General features: G+C 42.2%; 1 protein-coding gene across 1 annotated transcript; it reads right to left on the bottom strand.

Moving 5' to 3' along the window:
• Positions 1-9225: 9225 nt before the first annotated feature.
• On the bottom strand, positions 9226-9801 carry LOC112458525. The gene is made up of 2 exons (XM_025022564.1): positions 9508-9801; positions 9226-9432 (listed from the first exon to the last, which is right to left on the bottom strand). The coding sequence occupies exons 1-2, from the start codon at positions 9799-9801 to the stop codon at positions 9226-9228; spliced, it is 501 nt and encodes a 166-aa protein (XP_024878332.1).
• Between the last annotated feature and the right edge of the window lie 3973 nt (positions 9802-13774).

The raw sequence follows: 13774 nt of genomic DNA on the forward strand, positions 1-13774 counted from the left end.
TATTTATATTAATATTTTATTAAAATAACGGTTGCCTGTGTTTTTAAAAGCTATAGAGACATTTTTATGTATATTTTCTCGTATGCAAACTTTCACTTTTAATGATTTTTAGAAAGACTGTACCTGACTTGCAACTGACACAAACGAAAATCTGAAAGTGTGAAAATCTTTAAAAAGTAACAAAACATAGTAATTACTGTTTAAAAATACTAATGAAATTATATTACGTTATTTATTTACGTCATTTATTAATAAATTAAATACAATAGCTCTCATAAAAAAGTATTTTGATCGCGACAACGTCGCATTTTCTGTAAGTTGGTAGCATTGATCTTACTTGACATCAGCTGCGTGAACGCGAAGTGTGTGCTCTGAGCACGTGTAATATACAGACGCAACGTTTGAGGTTAGTTTTCGCTTGCGCTACGAAAATGCCAAAAGTAAAACGTTACATGTGCCATGGAATTGTTACAATCATCTGGTGTGGTTTCGACTCGTGTCTTCAAACGTTTCCCAGTATTTGTCTATGCTAACCGTTGATTGTACACTTTTTCAGTGACAACTTTTCCTTTCCACATGTAACGTTTTACTTTCGGCATTTTCGTAGCGCAAGCGAAAACTAACCTCAAACGATGCGTCTGTATATTACACGTGCTCAGAGCACACTTTCGATACACAGGAGGCTCTATTGGAAAAAGTAACGGACCTCTGTAGTATTTGTTATCCTTTACGGAGAGTGACGGAGAGAGAGGTTCTAATGTGACGTCATAGTGCGCTGTTGCCGGATCTCTGTACTTACGAGTTCAGTGAGACCAAGCGAGACTGTTCTCTGTTTGGTTTTTATTCAATATTTCAGAAAATATCCTCGAAGTCATAATTTTTTTGGTTCTAATTTGTTTGTAAGATGTTTATTAATATTTCTGCAAAGTTTTAAAAGGATGCCATATTTTCTTCGATATTAATTTCTTAAATGAAGTTGAAAAAACAGTGAAACTTGATGAATTCCCATAAGAGCCCATGTTAAATTCAAATTGTTATAACTTTTGAACGGGCCTCGCAAACTTGTTCAAACTTGGCACAATGCTTTATTATTATAATACTCATCACCTGACAAAGTTTGAAGAATTTGGCATTTTTTCTTCTAAGGGGTCATACAACCTTAAGGACTCATCTGCCCCGTTATCTACCTCCATAACTATTTCAATGTTGTTTAGTTTTACCTTGGTACTGTAGCGAGTCTTTGTGCTATGAATTTTTGATCGATGCGGCGCTATAGAATGAACATATTCTACTTCTGATTCGGAATCTTTGTACAAATGTGTGATTCGAGCATTTTTTGTACTTTTCTCATTTTTTCGTACTCTCCTTTTCTTTGTTATGCACGCCTGTTCAATGTGACCCTCTTTGTCACAATATTTGCACACAGCTTTCTTGAAATGGCACTTATCTGGAGTATGATGCGGTTTGTTACACCGAAAGCATAATTTTTTCTCCTTGTCAGAACTTTCCTTCGAGTTCTTCTTCTTTGGACATTGTTCCATCTGCTTGACGAGCTGTAGCTCATTTCCTTTCAACTGCTTTTGTAGTCGTTCGGTACCCTCGATTTTCTTCTTCACGTGCCCTGCCCGGTCCCCCGGACGTTGGCGATCACTCTGGCCATAATTATTCTATCCACAGCTATACGAAAGAGCTCCTCCGCGCTCCGTACCCCAGTTCATGCTCTAATATTTCTGAACCATGAAAGCTTCTTCTTTCCGATTCCACGTCGACCCTCGATCCTTCCTTTTAATATTAGTTGGCGAAGGCGGTACTTTTCCCCTTTCAAGACATGACCAAGGTATTTGATCTTTCTACATTTGACCGTTATCAGCAACTCTCGCTGTGCACCTGCTCTCCTCCAGGCATCAGCGTTCGTAATTCTATCGACCCAAGAAATTCGCAGCATTCTCCTTAGGACCCATATTTCAAATGCTTCCAAACGGTTCAGCGTGCTCGTTTTGAGAGTCCACGTCTTCACACCGTATAATAGCACTGACCATACATAGCACTTAACCATTCTCCGTCTCAGCCTCAGGTTAAGGTTGTCTTCGCAAAAAAAGGCTCTCATCTTATTGAAGACTCCGCGAGCAATCTTTATTCAACGCCTAACCTCTCGATTGGGATACAGGTCCTCTGTGATCAGGCATCCCAAGTAATCGATCGATGCAACGCGTTCTATCCTTACGCCATCAAGGTGTAGTAAAGCGCCCTCGTGGCTAGCGCGGCTGAAGACCATTATCTTTATCTTGTTTGTGTTGATTTTTAGACCCATCCTTTGCCCAGCTTCTGAGGTTCTATTTAAAAGTAGTTGGAAATCCTCTATATTCTCGGCGATGATGACAGTGTTTTCTGCATATTTAATGGTGCTGATACATACTCCATTTATTTTGATTCCGAGTTCTAAGTCACCTATAGCCTCCTTGAAGATTTTGTCCGCATAGAGGTTAAACAAGAGGGGAGAAAGTATACACCCCTGCCTAACACCCCTCTGTATGTCCACTCTTGAGGCTGTCAAGTTCCAAAACCTTATTTCAGCTTTTTGCTGCCAGTATAGGTTTTTATCACCCTGACATCTTTTTCACCCACTCCTGCTTGACGGAGGAACATAATAAGTTTAGTATGTAGGACACGGTCAAATGCCTTCTCATAATCTATGAAGCATGCAAAGACATCTTTCTGGTGGTCTCGACATTTTTGTAAGAGGACATTTGTCCCAAAGATCGCTTCACGTGTGCCGAAGGCATTCCTGAACCCAAACTGCGAGTCATCTAGATCCCATTCACACTTTGACCTTATGCGAGCGTAGATTATGCGGAGGAATATTTTTCAGCATGTGGCTCATGAAGCTGACGGAAATCTGTGCACTTTTTTGGTCTTTGCTTCTTTGGAATGGCTATGAAAGTTAATATCAGCCATTCCTCTGGTATTATCAGATGTTGTATATTCTACTGAATATAGTACTAGTATCGTCTCTATGTTGTCTTCGTCTACAAATTTTATTAATTCTGTAGGAATCTCATCTGGTCCCGCGGCCTTCCCGCTCTTAGCAGTTGCGATGGCATGCAGTAGCTCCGATTTGAGTATGATAGGGCCTTCCGGCTCCTCCCCATCGAGCCGGACATCCGATCTGGTGTCTTCAAAAAGCCTGGTCACATACACTTACCAAGTACGCTTGACCTCGTTTTCTTCCAGTATGACCTTGTTCTGCTCATCACATATAGCCACAGGTGCGCGTCTTTTATACAAACCTGCTACTTCCTTCACCTTTCGATGAATATTAAACGAATCGTGCTTCGATATAAGACTCTCCAGCTCTTCGCATCTCTCCTTCATCCAATTCTGTTTTGCCATCCTGATTTCCTTTTTAATCAGGGTTTGTATTCTCTTGTATTCCTCCTGTCTGCCCTTGAGCCGTCGTCGCCTCTCCATCAGGTCCATAATTTCATCCGTCATCTACTGTTTCTTCGCACGTGTCACGTCGGTATCCTCGATACTGCTTCCTATCTCGAGGGCCTTTTCCAAAGTAAGTCCATTCTTATTCGCCGGAGTGATAGATTCTTTGTGACGGCGGCACAGGTATCGTTGGAGTTCACCGTCAATGAGTCCTGCCACGAACTTGTCTCGCAGCATAATCTTCATCGGCAGCGATTCCCCCGCGCCTCCGAATTTGCACTCCTGTGCTAGCTTTCGGAGTTCTCTTTCGAAGTCTTTAAGACTTTCGCCTTGCTTTTGATCCTTTTTCTGGAAACGGACTCGTGCTAATAATTCGTTCGGAGATTTACAGAAATGAGCTTTACACTTCGTTATAATTTCATCATACGACACAGAGCTAGGGGTGTCCGGTGCAATAAAATTTTTAATAATATCGTAAATTTTACCGCAGTAAAAAGTGTGCATCGCTTGGCGCTCTCAGAGGTAATTTTATTAGCTTCGAGAAAGAATTCAAACCTTTCAATGTATCCATTCCATTTTTCCTTCGCAGCGTCGAATTCTGATAGCGTACCTATAATGACTGTCATTTTTTCAGCCACTGGTGGATTCGCTTTGTCAGAGTCCTCTTTATCCTCGCTGTCGGACATCGTTGGATGTAAGACTTTTTTCCGTGTAGTTGTCTGTCGATCTAGCTCCCTTGGAATTGGACATGTATGTAAGTGAACGCGACAATATCGGGCATGTGGCTCGTAATATTTTCGCCGGACTTTATCCATTTTACGCTAATCACGCTCACACCCGAGCCACTTTATTCAACTCGCTCGTACTTATCCTCGTCGTCAAATGTTGGATCCTTAACTAATTAAATAGACGGAGTAAGCAACAATGTAAGAATATATTTCTGTTCGAGTACAATCGAAGTGACGTGCACGTTAGAAGAAGAGTGCCACGTAGCGGGAGGCAAGATGTCCTCAGATCTGTTGATGCGCGAAGTCCTGCGCCAGACGCGCTCTTACAGCTCGACCGGAGTGTGCTGCCTTTGTGGCAGCAAACCGTACTTGGATATATGTCAGTCTAATTCTTTTTTCACGGGCATCATTTTCAGGCATTGGAAAAAAATTTTAAATAACTTATTGCGAATCTCTTAAGAGCTACGATTAGACAAATGCCGATTTCTTCACACAAAGCTAGATTATTTAAATTACACGGTCACCAACGAAGGTATTGACCAACAGATTGAGGTCTTAGGGCCGGTTTCACCATCTCCAACTAATTGTAACCTTCGATTAAACTATTAAACTCACTGTTCGTCTATTTCTAAGGGGGACAGTTAGAAAAAGATGAGTTTAATCGAAGATTACAGTTAATTGAATTGGTGAAACTGGCCCTTAAAGTGATAAAGACATTTCTGACTCCGCGCGTCCGAGACGTGCTTGAAATCAGTGGGCAAGTTAGTAACTTAGCAGGCTTACACAAGCGAGTCAGCGAGCGAATATTGAAGAATCAAGATGTGAATAAGTGCACTTACGATCGTCGGCACAAAGCCTCAAAGAAATATCAGATAGGCGATAAAGTTATGATAAAGAATTTTGATTGTTCTCCGCGCGCGCGCGCGTGTGTGTGTGCGTGCGTGTGTGTGTGTGTGTGTGTGTGTGTGTGTGTGTGGTGTGTGTGGTGTGTGTGTGCGTGTGCGTGAGCGTGTGTGTGTGTTTCACCAAAGATGATACAAAAATTCAAAGAGTCGTATAAGATAGACTGCGTATTTACAAACGATCGATATGTGTTAAGAGTTGAAGTTTCAGCTCTTGCAAACCACGTATCGCGGTACATGGAAAGCGTCAGATGATATGCGATTGTGGACTCCATGTTAAGATTTGTATAATTAATCGGGGCGATTAATGGTCGGGATAGCAAAGTTGTAGGACCTGTTGGCACCGCAATGTCGAGCCGTCTTGCGTTATGATGACTGACCCGCATTTCTATTTAATTTTAATCGCGACACCTAAGCCGTCGATCACTTCGTCGGGAAATAACGGCCACTTGGCGACAATAAACGCTCTAAGACAGTTCTGACAATGCTTCAGTTCCTCACGAAAAATCCGACGAGGCGGATCGACCGGCCGCCGATGCGACCTGTATACGCCATCATTTGTATGTACTCTTTAAATTTTAAAATAAAGTTTTTTGTGTAACTCAGATCGCTTCGCTCCATTTAATTTATTATTCTCTACAATACCTAAATTTATTCCTTACAGTCACAGAAGTAACCAATAAGATACTCATCATGGCGGAATATCAATGCTATTTACTGCTGGCATAATAGTACGTTTTTCCGTTTAATCCGAAAAAATTTAAAAATCTGTGGGCCTTGCAAAATTTTTTCTGATATTATTACGTATTAAATTTTAAATATTATATTTTATTTCAATTTCCTTCGCCTTCCTATTTTCGAGTATTTCACAGTTTAACACTTAAATGCCCTGTGGGGTCCAGCGGTCCCCAGACTCTTTAGAATGAAATGTTTTCAAATGTTCTTGCCAAAAATGGAGCTTATGTTCCCATTGATAGTTGAGTGATTGACCTACCCGTTTGTACACTTAGCAGTACTCAGTTTACTTAATTTTTTATACTATGTTGAAATTGAAATTTTAACAATATAAGCATTTTATTCTCTTTTTTAAGCCTTGAACAACGTTGAAAAAAATTTAGTTATGAAAAATTTATTTTCATAACTAAAGATAAAAAAATCAATGAGTAAGGAGACATTTTTCATGCTGGGGTCTTTTAGACCCCTCATGTCATTTACGAGATTCTTGAGAGGTGTGGCATTTAAGGGTTATTAAATCGATGCCATGCAGCTAATGTATATGATGATTTTGATTGTGTTTGACAGTGGTTCTTTTAGAGCGCGTGTGAATTATACTTGCATGACCTGATGATACCGTTCGCAATAAATTGCATTTGCTAAAGTGACAAATTTAAAAAGGTTTCTGCTAATGTTGTGACTTTGGACATTGCAGACATAGATATACATAATAGACTGAACATTGCCATTAGAGAGCTGTAGGGAAGATCTAAAGGACAGAGATGTGCTTGCTGGGACGCTTTTCTTGTCTAATTGTGTAGTTGGTGGGGAGAAAAAAAGTGGGAAAACAAGGAAAGCATTCCAGCATCTGTTGTGCCCGTAGTCGTGAAGGAGGTCGGGATGTAGGCGCCCAAAGGATTAAGATCCACGCACTAATAAACAACACTTTGTACTTTACAGTAAAAGAGGATGTATTTGCTCTCACTTTATTACAAGAGGTTTAGTAACTTAACACGCGTTAGTGCTGATCTACAACCTTGCTTTAAAGGGTATTTAAGCTCTAAGCCGTAAGAAATTGCCCAATCACAATCGAGTATTCTCCTCACATTCCATTGTGATTGGTCAATTTCTTACGGCTTAAAGCTTAAATATCCTTTAAAGCAAGGTTGTAGACCAACACTTAAGGATGCGCGGTTACTCTCAGAAGCGATTTGTCTGATCCTGTCGCTATTGACATATATATTCATTTCATTAAGGCGGAAGGAGTGCCCGGTGACCCCGATCGGAGCACGTACGCTGCTCCGTATCTGTTCCGCGCGACTCTGCCACTGTCTCAGCATTCTGGGAACAGAACTGTGACCCGCTTTCTTCTCGTCACATTCCTCTTTTATAACGATGCGCTCCAGAAACGCATTGCTTCCCGGCGACCACCGGTCCGGTGCCGCTCGAACAAACACCAGTCGGGCAAAGACAGGGCGCGGTACGCCCACATCCTTTTTAGGCCCCGTTTCACAAGTGTCGGTTAACTTTTAACCTTAAATTAACTCACTCTTCGTCTCCTTCTAACGTTCTCCTTAGAAAAAGACGAAGAATGAGTTAATCAAGGTTAAAAGTTACTTGTGAAACTGGGCCTTAATCGCTCACAAATTCGATTGTGTGCGCGAGTCATTAGTAATTAACGACTTGCAGCACCGATATCCCCTCGGAACGCCGACAAGCACCAACGGGAGCCGATTTTCGCTGAGCGCGAGAGCGCGACCGGGAATCGTAATTCCGCGCCGCTCCGTCCAGCGCGCGTCTCGCACGGAGATCGGCTATCCCCATCGAATCTATCGCTCCGGGGGGGGGGGGGATATAAAATATCGGTTCCGCGACGGTAAGACACTTCATCTCGAGACAGCTCTCCGATCCGCTGGTTCCGAGAGAAGACACCTTCCGATTCCTAGAGCGGCAGAGAAAGTGGGGTCCAGTGATCTGGTCCTCGTTCCAAGAGATCTTAGGCGCTGCTCAAATTCTGTCACACTGCCAAATCTCGGTTGCAACGTCAAAAGAGCGGGGTCAAGGCAACTTGGGCTTGGACAAGCCGTCTTGTCGCCGAAGCACCGAGAATTCCAGAATCGACCGGCCGGCCAGCTTCAACCTGACCGGCCGTTTCATTCCAACGGATTTTCCCGACCGCGTCGCCCGGGAGATACGCGTATAGATTTCGCCGCGTCAGACCGTTGTACATAGTCCGCGTATCGTAATTCTCTGCGTACCGCCTACGCGCATCGGCATACACCGCGTGTCATAATTTGATTCCCGTATACCCCCGCGTTAAACGTATAAAATAACTCCGTATGCATCCGCATATATCGCTTGTAAATTTCGCGTTCCGTTTTTTGTATTTCGCCTGTGTTAAACCCTGTCCGTAGGAAAGCCGCGTAACTCACACTTGTAATTCCGGCAACCGCGCCCGCGTTAAATATCTGTATAAAGTCTGTATCGTGTTCAATATGGATAATATGAATATTCACACTGCAGTTTCGTGTAACTTTATTTATACTTAATACAGAACAACTGTTGTTCGTGAGACTTTCGTAGATCGACTGACTGCGCTCGTACGGTTCGCTCTTATATATGCTCGGACTTCAAACGGTTTAGTCGGCGTATTGTTTATTTTCCGTCGGTTCGGGTAACAACACAACAAAGGGAACCGCGGAGTGATTGGATCGCTGTCGCGCGCCTTTAATATCTAGATCCTAAGAGCCGATCTCTTTATATGTATGCCGACAGAGAAAATAAAAAAAGCATTCAAGCATAACAAAGAATCGCCGATTAGGCATTATAGGTACGACTTTGTGTTATAACATTTTGCGTTATTTTACAATCGATCCATCCTCCCCCCGTTGAGAGGCATCGATCAACTAATTCGGAACGCATGTATACATTAGAACCGATTTTTGAAATCGCAAATGTTGGTAGAGGTCATATATATATACACATTTGATTTCGCTGTCGTGACAAGAAATGCATTATTGTATATCGCTTAGGAGTAGACACCCTGAATCGTCCCGATCATGAGTCAACGAACAACAACGCCTAGAGGTGACTCTCTGATTTATTCTAATCTTAATATAACGTATTTGATACATTAAGTCTGGGCAATGACGCTTAGGAGCAGATGCCCTGAGTCCTACCCATGAGTCAATAGACAACAACGCCTAGAAGTTAACACTCTGAGTTGCCCTGCTCATGGATTTACTGACGACAACGCCTAGAGGCTGATGCTCTGTATCGCCCGGACCTCCGGAGGTGTACGTACATATGTAGTTTTCATTAATGTTGTAATTGATATGTTAATATATATTGAAAGGTGGAGTCGTTTGAAATGTCGACACATCCCGTTATTAATGTACGCATCATTTGTAGTACGCATCACATGTTGTAATAAACCTTGCAGCAAGCAGTTATGTGTGCTCCCCTTCGATTGGCAGCGGGCACAAACATTTTGCAGCTCTTTTGAGCTCTCCAAACTTCGTTTTGACGGTGGCGGCTCGTACTATTCCGTCTTTACCTGGATGAGTCGTTATGACCCTGCCTAAGGCCCACTGTGTACAGGGTAGATTTTTGTCTTTTACAAGAACCACGGCTCCAACTTCGAGCTTCGGTCTTTCCTTGATCCATTTATTTCGGGTTTGAAGCTCGTTTAAGTACTCCAGACTCCATCGTTTCCAAAAGTCCTGTCACACCTTTGAGATATGTTGCCAGGTGGACAGTCTATTTGCTGGAACAGCGGACAAATCGCCCTCCGGAAGGGCTGTAAGTGGCTTTCCGATCAGATAATGAGCGGGGGACAACACGAGTAAGTCGTTCGGGTCAGATGATAGCGATGTAATAGGCCTAGAGTTCAGAATGCCTTCGATTTCGATGGCAAATGTGTTCAGCTCCTCGAATGTAAATAGCAAATCTCCTACGACACGCTTAAAATGGTGTTTAAAGAGTTTGATCGTGGATTCCCATAAACCTCCAAAGTGCGGCGCCATTGGAGGTATAAAATGTCACATTATGTGATATTCAATTGCAAAGTCAGATACCCGATTTTGGTGACTTTTAGAATTGAATAAAGCGTACATTTCCTTCAACTGGTTATTTGCGCCCACGAAGTTCGTACCATTGTCCGAATAGATGTGCTCCGGCCGCCCTCGTCTCGCGATAAACCTCCGTAAAGCCGCGGGAAAACCCTCCGTTGATAGATCGCTAACAACTTCGAGATGGACCGCCTTTATTGACATGCAAATAAATACGCATATGTAAACCTTTATGCGTCCTCGATTACAATGTTATTTCTCTTTCACGTAGAACGGCCCGCAGAAGTCTATGCCGATGATGGTAAATGGAATTGCTGGGCAGACGCGAACCGACGGAAGATTTCCTAATTTGTATTCGACAGTATTAGCATTAAATCGAAAACAACGCGTGCCAGCACGGACGACCTTCCGTACCTGATTGCGACCATCTAATATCCAGTATTTTTGTCGAAGGACGTATAAAGTAGTTTGAATGCCGGCGTGATGTTGTTTTTCGTGAACTTTACGAATAATCCGATCAGTCAAACTGTTTCGGCTTGGTAGTAGAATAGGATGTTTGCTCGTAAATGTCAATTTTGAACCTTGAAGGCGTCCTCCTACACGAATGAGGCCGTCATCGTCTAAAAAGGGGGTCAGATTCAATATTCTACTATTGGTTGTAAAGCTCTTATCCTTTAGCTGTCTAATTTCTTTAGAAAACTGCGTAACTTGAATAATTTTTAATAGTCGTATTTCGACTTCATTGATTTCTTTCACGCGTAGCGAACCGGAATGTGTGTTATTAGGCCGAAAACGTAAACAAAAGGCGAGAACTCGAAGTAACTTCGAATATGAAGAGCATCTTTCAAATAATTCAAGGTCATAAACTGTCGTGGCCAGACATATTTTTTCTTAACTCGGGCACTTCGGTTTTCTGTACGAATTCGTTAGGCCATTTACTATCGTTTTTGTTTAACCACATGGGCCCAGATGACCATGTGCGATTTTGTAAAAACGCGTATGGTGATTGACCTCGTGATATTGCGTCAGCCGGATTATCCTCGGATCTAACGTGTCGCCACTCCACTCCTTTCGTGAGACCTTGGATTTCCGCGACGCGAGAAGCAACAAAAGTATTAAGCAAATGTGGTGACGTTTTAAGCCAATGTAGCACGACAGTCGAATCGCACCAAAAAATTGTTTTATCGGGTATAATACTTAACGCGTCTTTCACCTCGTGGTGAAGCCTTGTTAACAATAGTGCACCGCAAAGCTCCAGTCGAGGTATCGTAACGGTCTTTAACGGCGCGACGCGGGATTTAGCACATAATAATTTGACAGTCGTGTTTCCGCGTCCATCTCCCGAACGAACGTACATACACACGCTGTAACCGATATTACTAGCGTCACAGAAACCGTGAAGTTGAACATTCTGATAGTCATCTAATAATAATTTTTGGTCGAAAGAAATTTGATTTATCACTTTAAATTGTCGAGCGAACTCTAGCCAGGTTACGTGTATGTCTTGTGGAACGGATTCGTCTCCCACTTTGCTTGACATCGCCACAAATCCTGCATTAGTTTTTTAGCGTATAACACGACGGGACTTAATAAACCCAACGGATCGAATATCTTTGAAAGCTCCGATAATATATTTCGTTTCGTCAACCGTTCTATCTTAATATTTCGAGCATAATAGCGTATTTGATCTTGCGCGTGCCACGTTATACCGAGTGTTTTTAAGGAACGATCTTTATCGAATATAAAGTTTGCGTGTAATGCACTAGTCGCGAGTCGCGAGGTCATTAATGATGCGTTCATCATTAAACGCCCATTGCCTTATGGTGAAGCCACCACGCGAGAGTAACGCAATTAACTCATTTCTGATTGCTCGGGCTTCGATAATGCTACCTGCTCCGGATAACAGATCATCTACGTATAGATGTTCCTTAAGAATTTCTGCCGCTCTAGGAGACACATGACGTTCGTCATCGGCTAATTTGAAGGACGCGAGTTGCGAGAAACGGCGAGGATGAGACACCGAATGTGAGTGTATTGAATTGAAGTATGTTTGAATTTTATTGTTCTTACGCCAAAAAATGCGTTGAAACCGTTTGTCATCCGGGTGTAGTAGCACTTGTAAGTACATTTTTTCAATGTCAGCACTGATGACAAATCTATATGTGCGGAAACGAATTAAGTGGAAAAATAATTTATTTTGTGGATCGTAGGACCCACCATAAGTATATTGTTAAGAGAGATGTTATTACTCGTTTTTGCTGACGCATCAAATACTATTCGCATCTTTGTAGTATTGCTGGATTCTTTAATTATGGCGTGATGGGGCATGTAATAACCGTCGTCGACATCTTCTATTACGAATATATAATTTAATTTTAAGTATTCATCGACGATTCGCGTGTATTCGTTCCTCAAAATCTGATTGGCGTTGAACTTTCGCTCCAACGTTAATAAGCGTTTAAATGCAACTGTTCGCGAGTCGCCGAGACGCTTGTTCGTTTCGCGAAACGGTAAACGAACCGTATAGCGTCCGAGATTGTCGCGAGAGACTGTGTTCAAAAAATGTGTTTCACATCGATCTTCCTCCTTTGATCTCAGTTTATTCGTCGTAATCTCCTCGAGCATCCAGAACTTATTTAATTGCGACTCTAATTTTGTTAAATAGCATGTTTCATTTTTTAATGATAATTGCGGTGCCACACTCCCTGCAACCGCTCAGCCCAAGCGTGTTTTTTGCAAATATAAGTCATGCTTTTTAATGTGATAAATTAATTTGTCCGATAGATAATAATGATAATGTCGCGCCGGAACCTATCAACAAGTCAACGGCGCGCGGTAAATGAAATTCTGGATCCGCCAATCGGATATTTCGAGGTAATTTAATTGCGCTTTGCGGAAAAACCTCGGAAGGAATCAAATCTGCCACGGCTGGTATCGTCAAGCATGTCAAGCTCTTGCTAAAATCGTCGTGCGTTGATTGTATGATGATCTGTACTAAGCCTTTCGATACAGTATTCATTGCGTTAATTGCGCCGAATGTGGAATGATTGACAAATGTAACTTCTTTATGATACGTTCGGAAATGAAGTTAGCGGTTGCACATGTATCTAACAATGCACGACATTTAATAGAACCGTATTGCCCATCGCGAATATATACCATGACACTCATCCACAATTGTGGTTGTGATTTAAGATGATATAAGACATGTTGATCTATTATCTATCGGATTGGCTAGTCATGCTGAATGAACCGTCTCTTGATTCGTTGTTTCAGTTTTCGTCACGTCAGACTTTGTCGTAGTTGTTAGATCTTCGCGATGCAACAATGTATTGTGTCTTTTTAGGCAAATCGTGCAACCAGAAAATTTGCATGGACGTTCTCTATGAGAGCGTAAGCAATTGTAACATAATTTCGCGTTCCTGACGGCCTCAATGCGCTTAGGTATAGATAGCTGCTTGAAATTATGACATGAATAAAGAGGATGCTTCTTAATTTTACACATTATACAATTACGTGATGTATTTAGTACAAACGCCCTTTAATCGGAGGTTCGCCTACGGATTTTTCCGATCCCGTTTTTTATTTCTCCCGCTTTGACGCGCACACGGCAGTTTTATATAGAAATTCGAACATTTGATCGAGTTTCGGAAATTCGTCCCTCTCGAGCGTATTTTCCCATTTTTCTATTGTGGATTTTGGTAGTTTGCTCTCCAACACGTGGACGACTATCTCGGGGGTCACGGTAACTCCTAGCGCGGCGAGGGACGTTATATGTTGCTGAGCGTCGTACGCAAGCTTTGACAAACCGCTTGTGCTTTCCTTGTCTAATACGGGTAAATTCAATATCATAGAGAGATGTCTGGATATCAAAACACGTTTAACCTCGTATGACCGTTCTAATAATTCCCAAGCGTGAGAATAATTA

Source organism: Temnothorax curvispinosus, unplaced genomic scaffold (genome assembly GCF_003070985.1).
Source record: "Temnothorax curvispinosus isolate PA1 unplaced genomic scaffold, ASM307098v1 QBEX01000030.1, whole genome shotgun sequence".
Classification (NCBI taxonomy): domain Eukaryota; kingdom Metazoa; phylum Arthropoda; class Insecta; order Hymenoptera; family Formicidae; genus Temnothorax; species Temnothorax curvispinosus.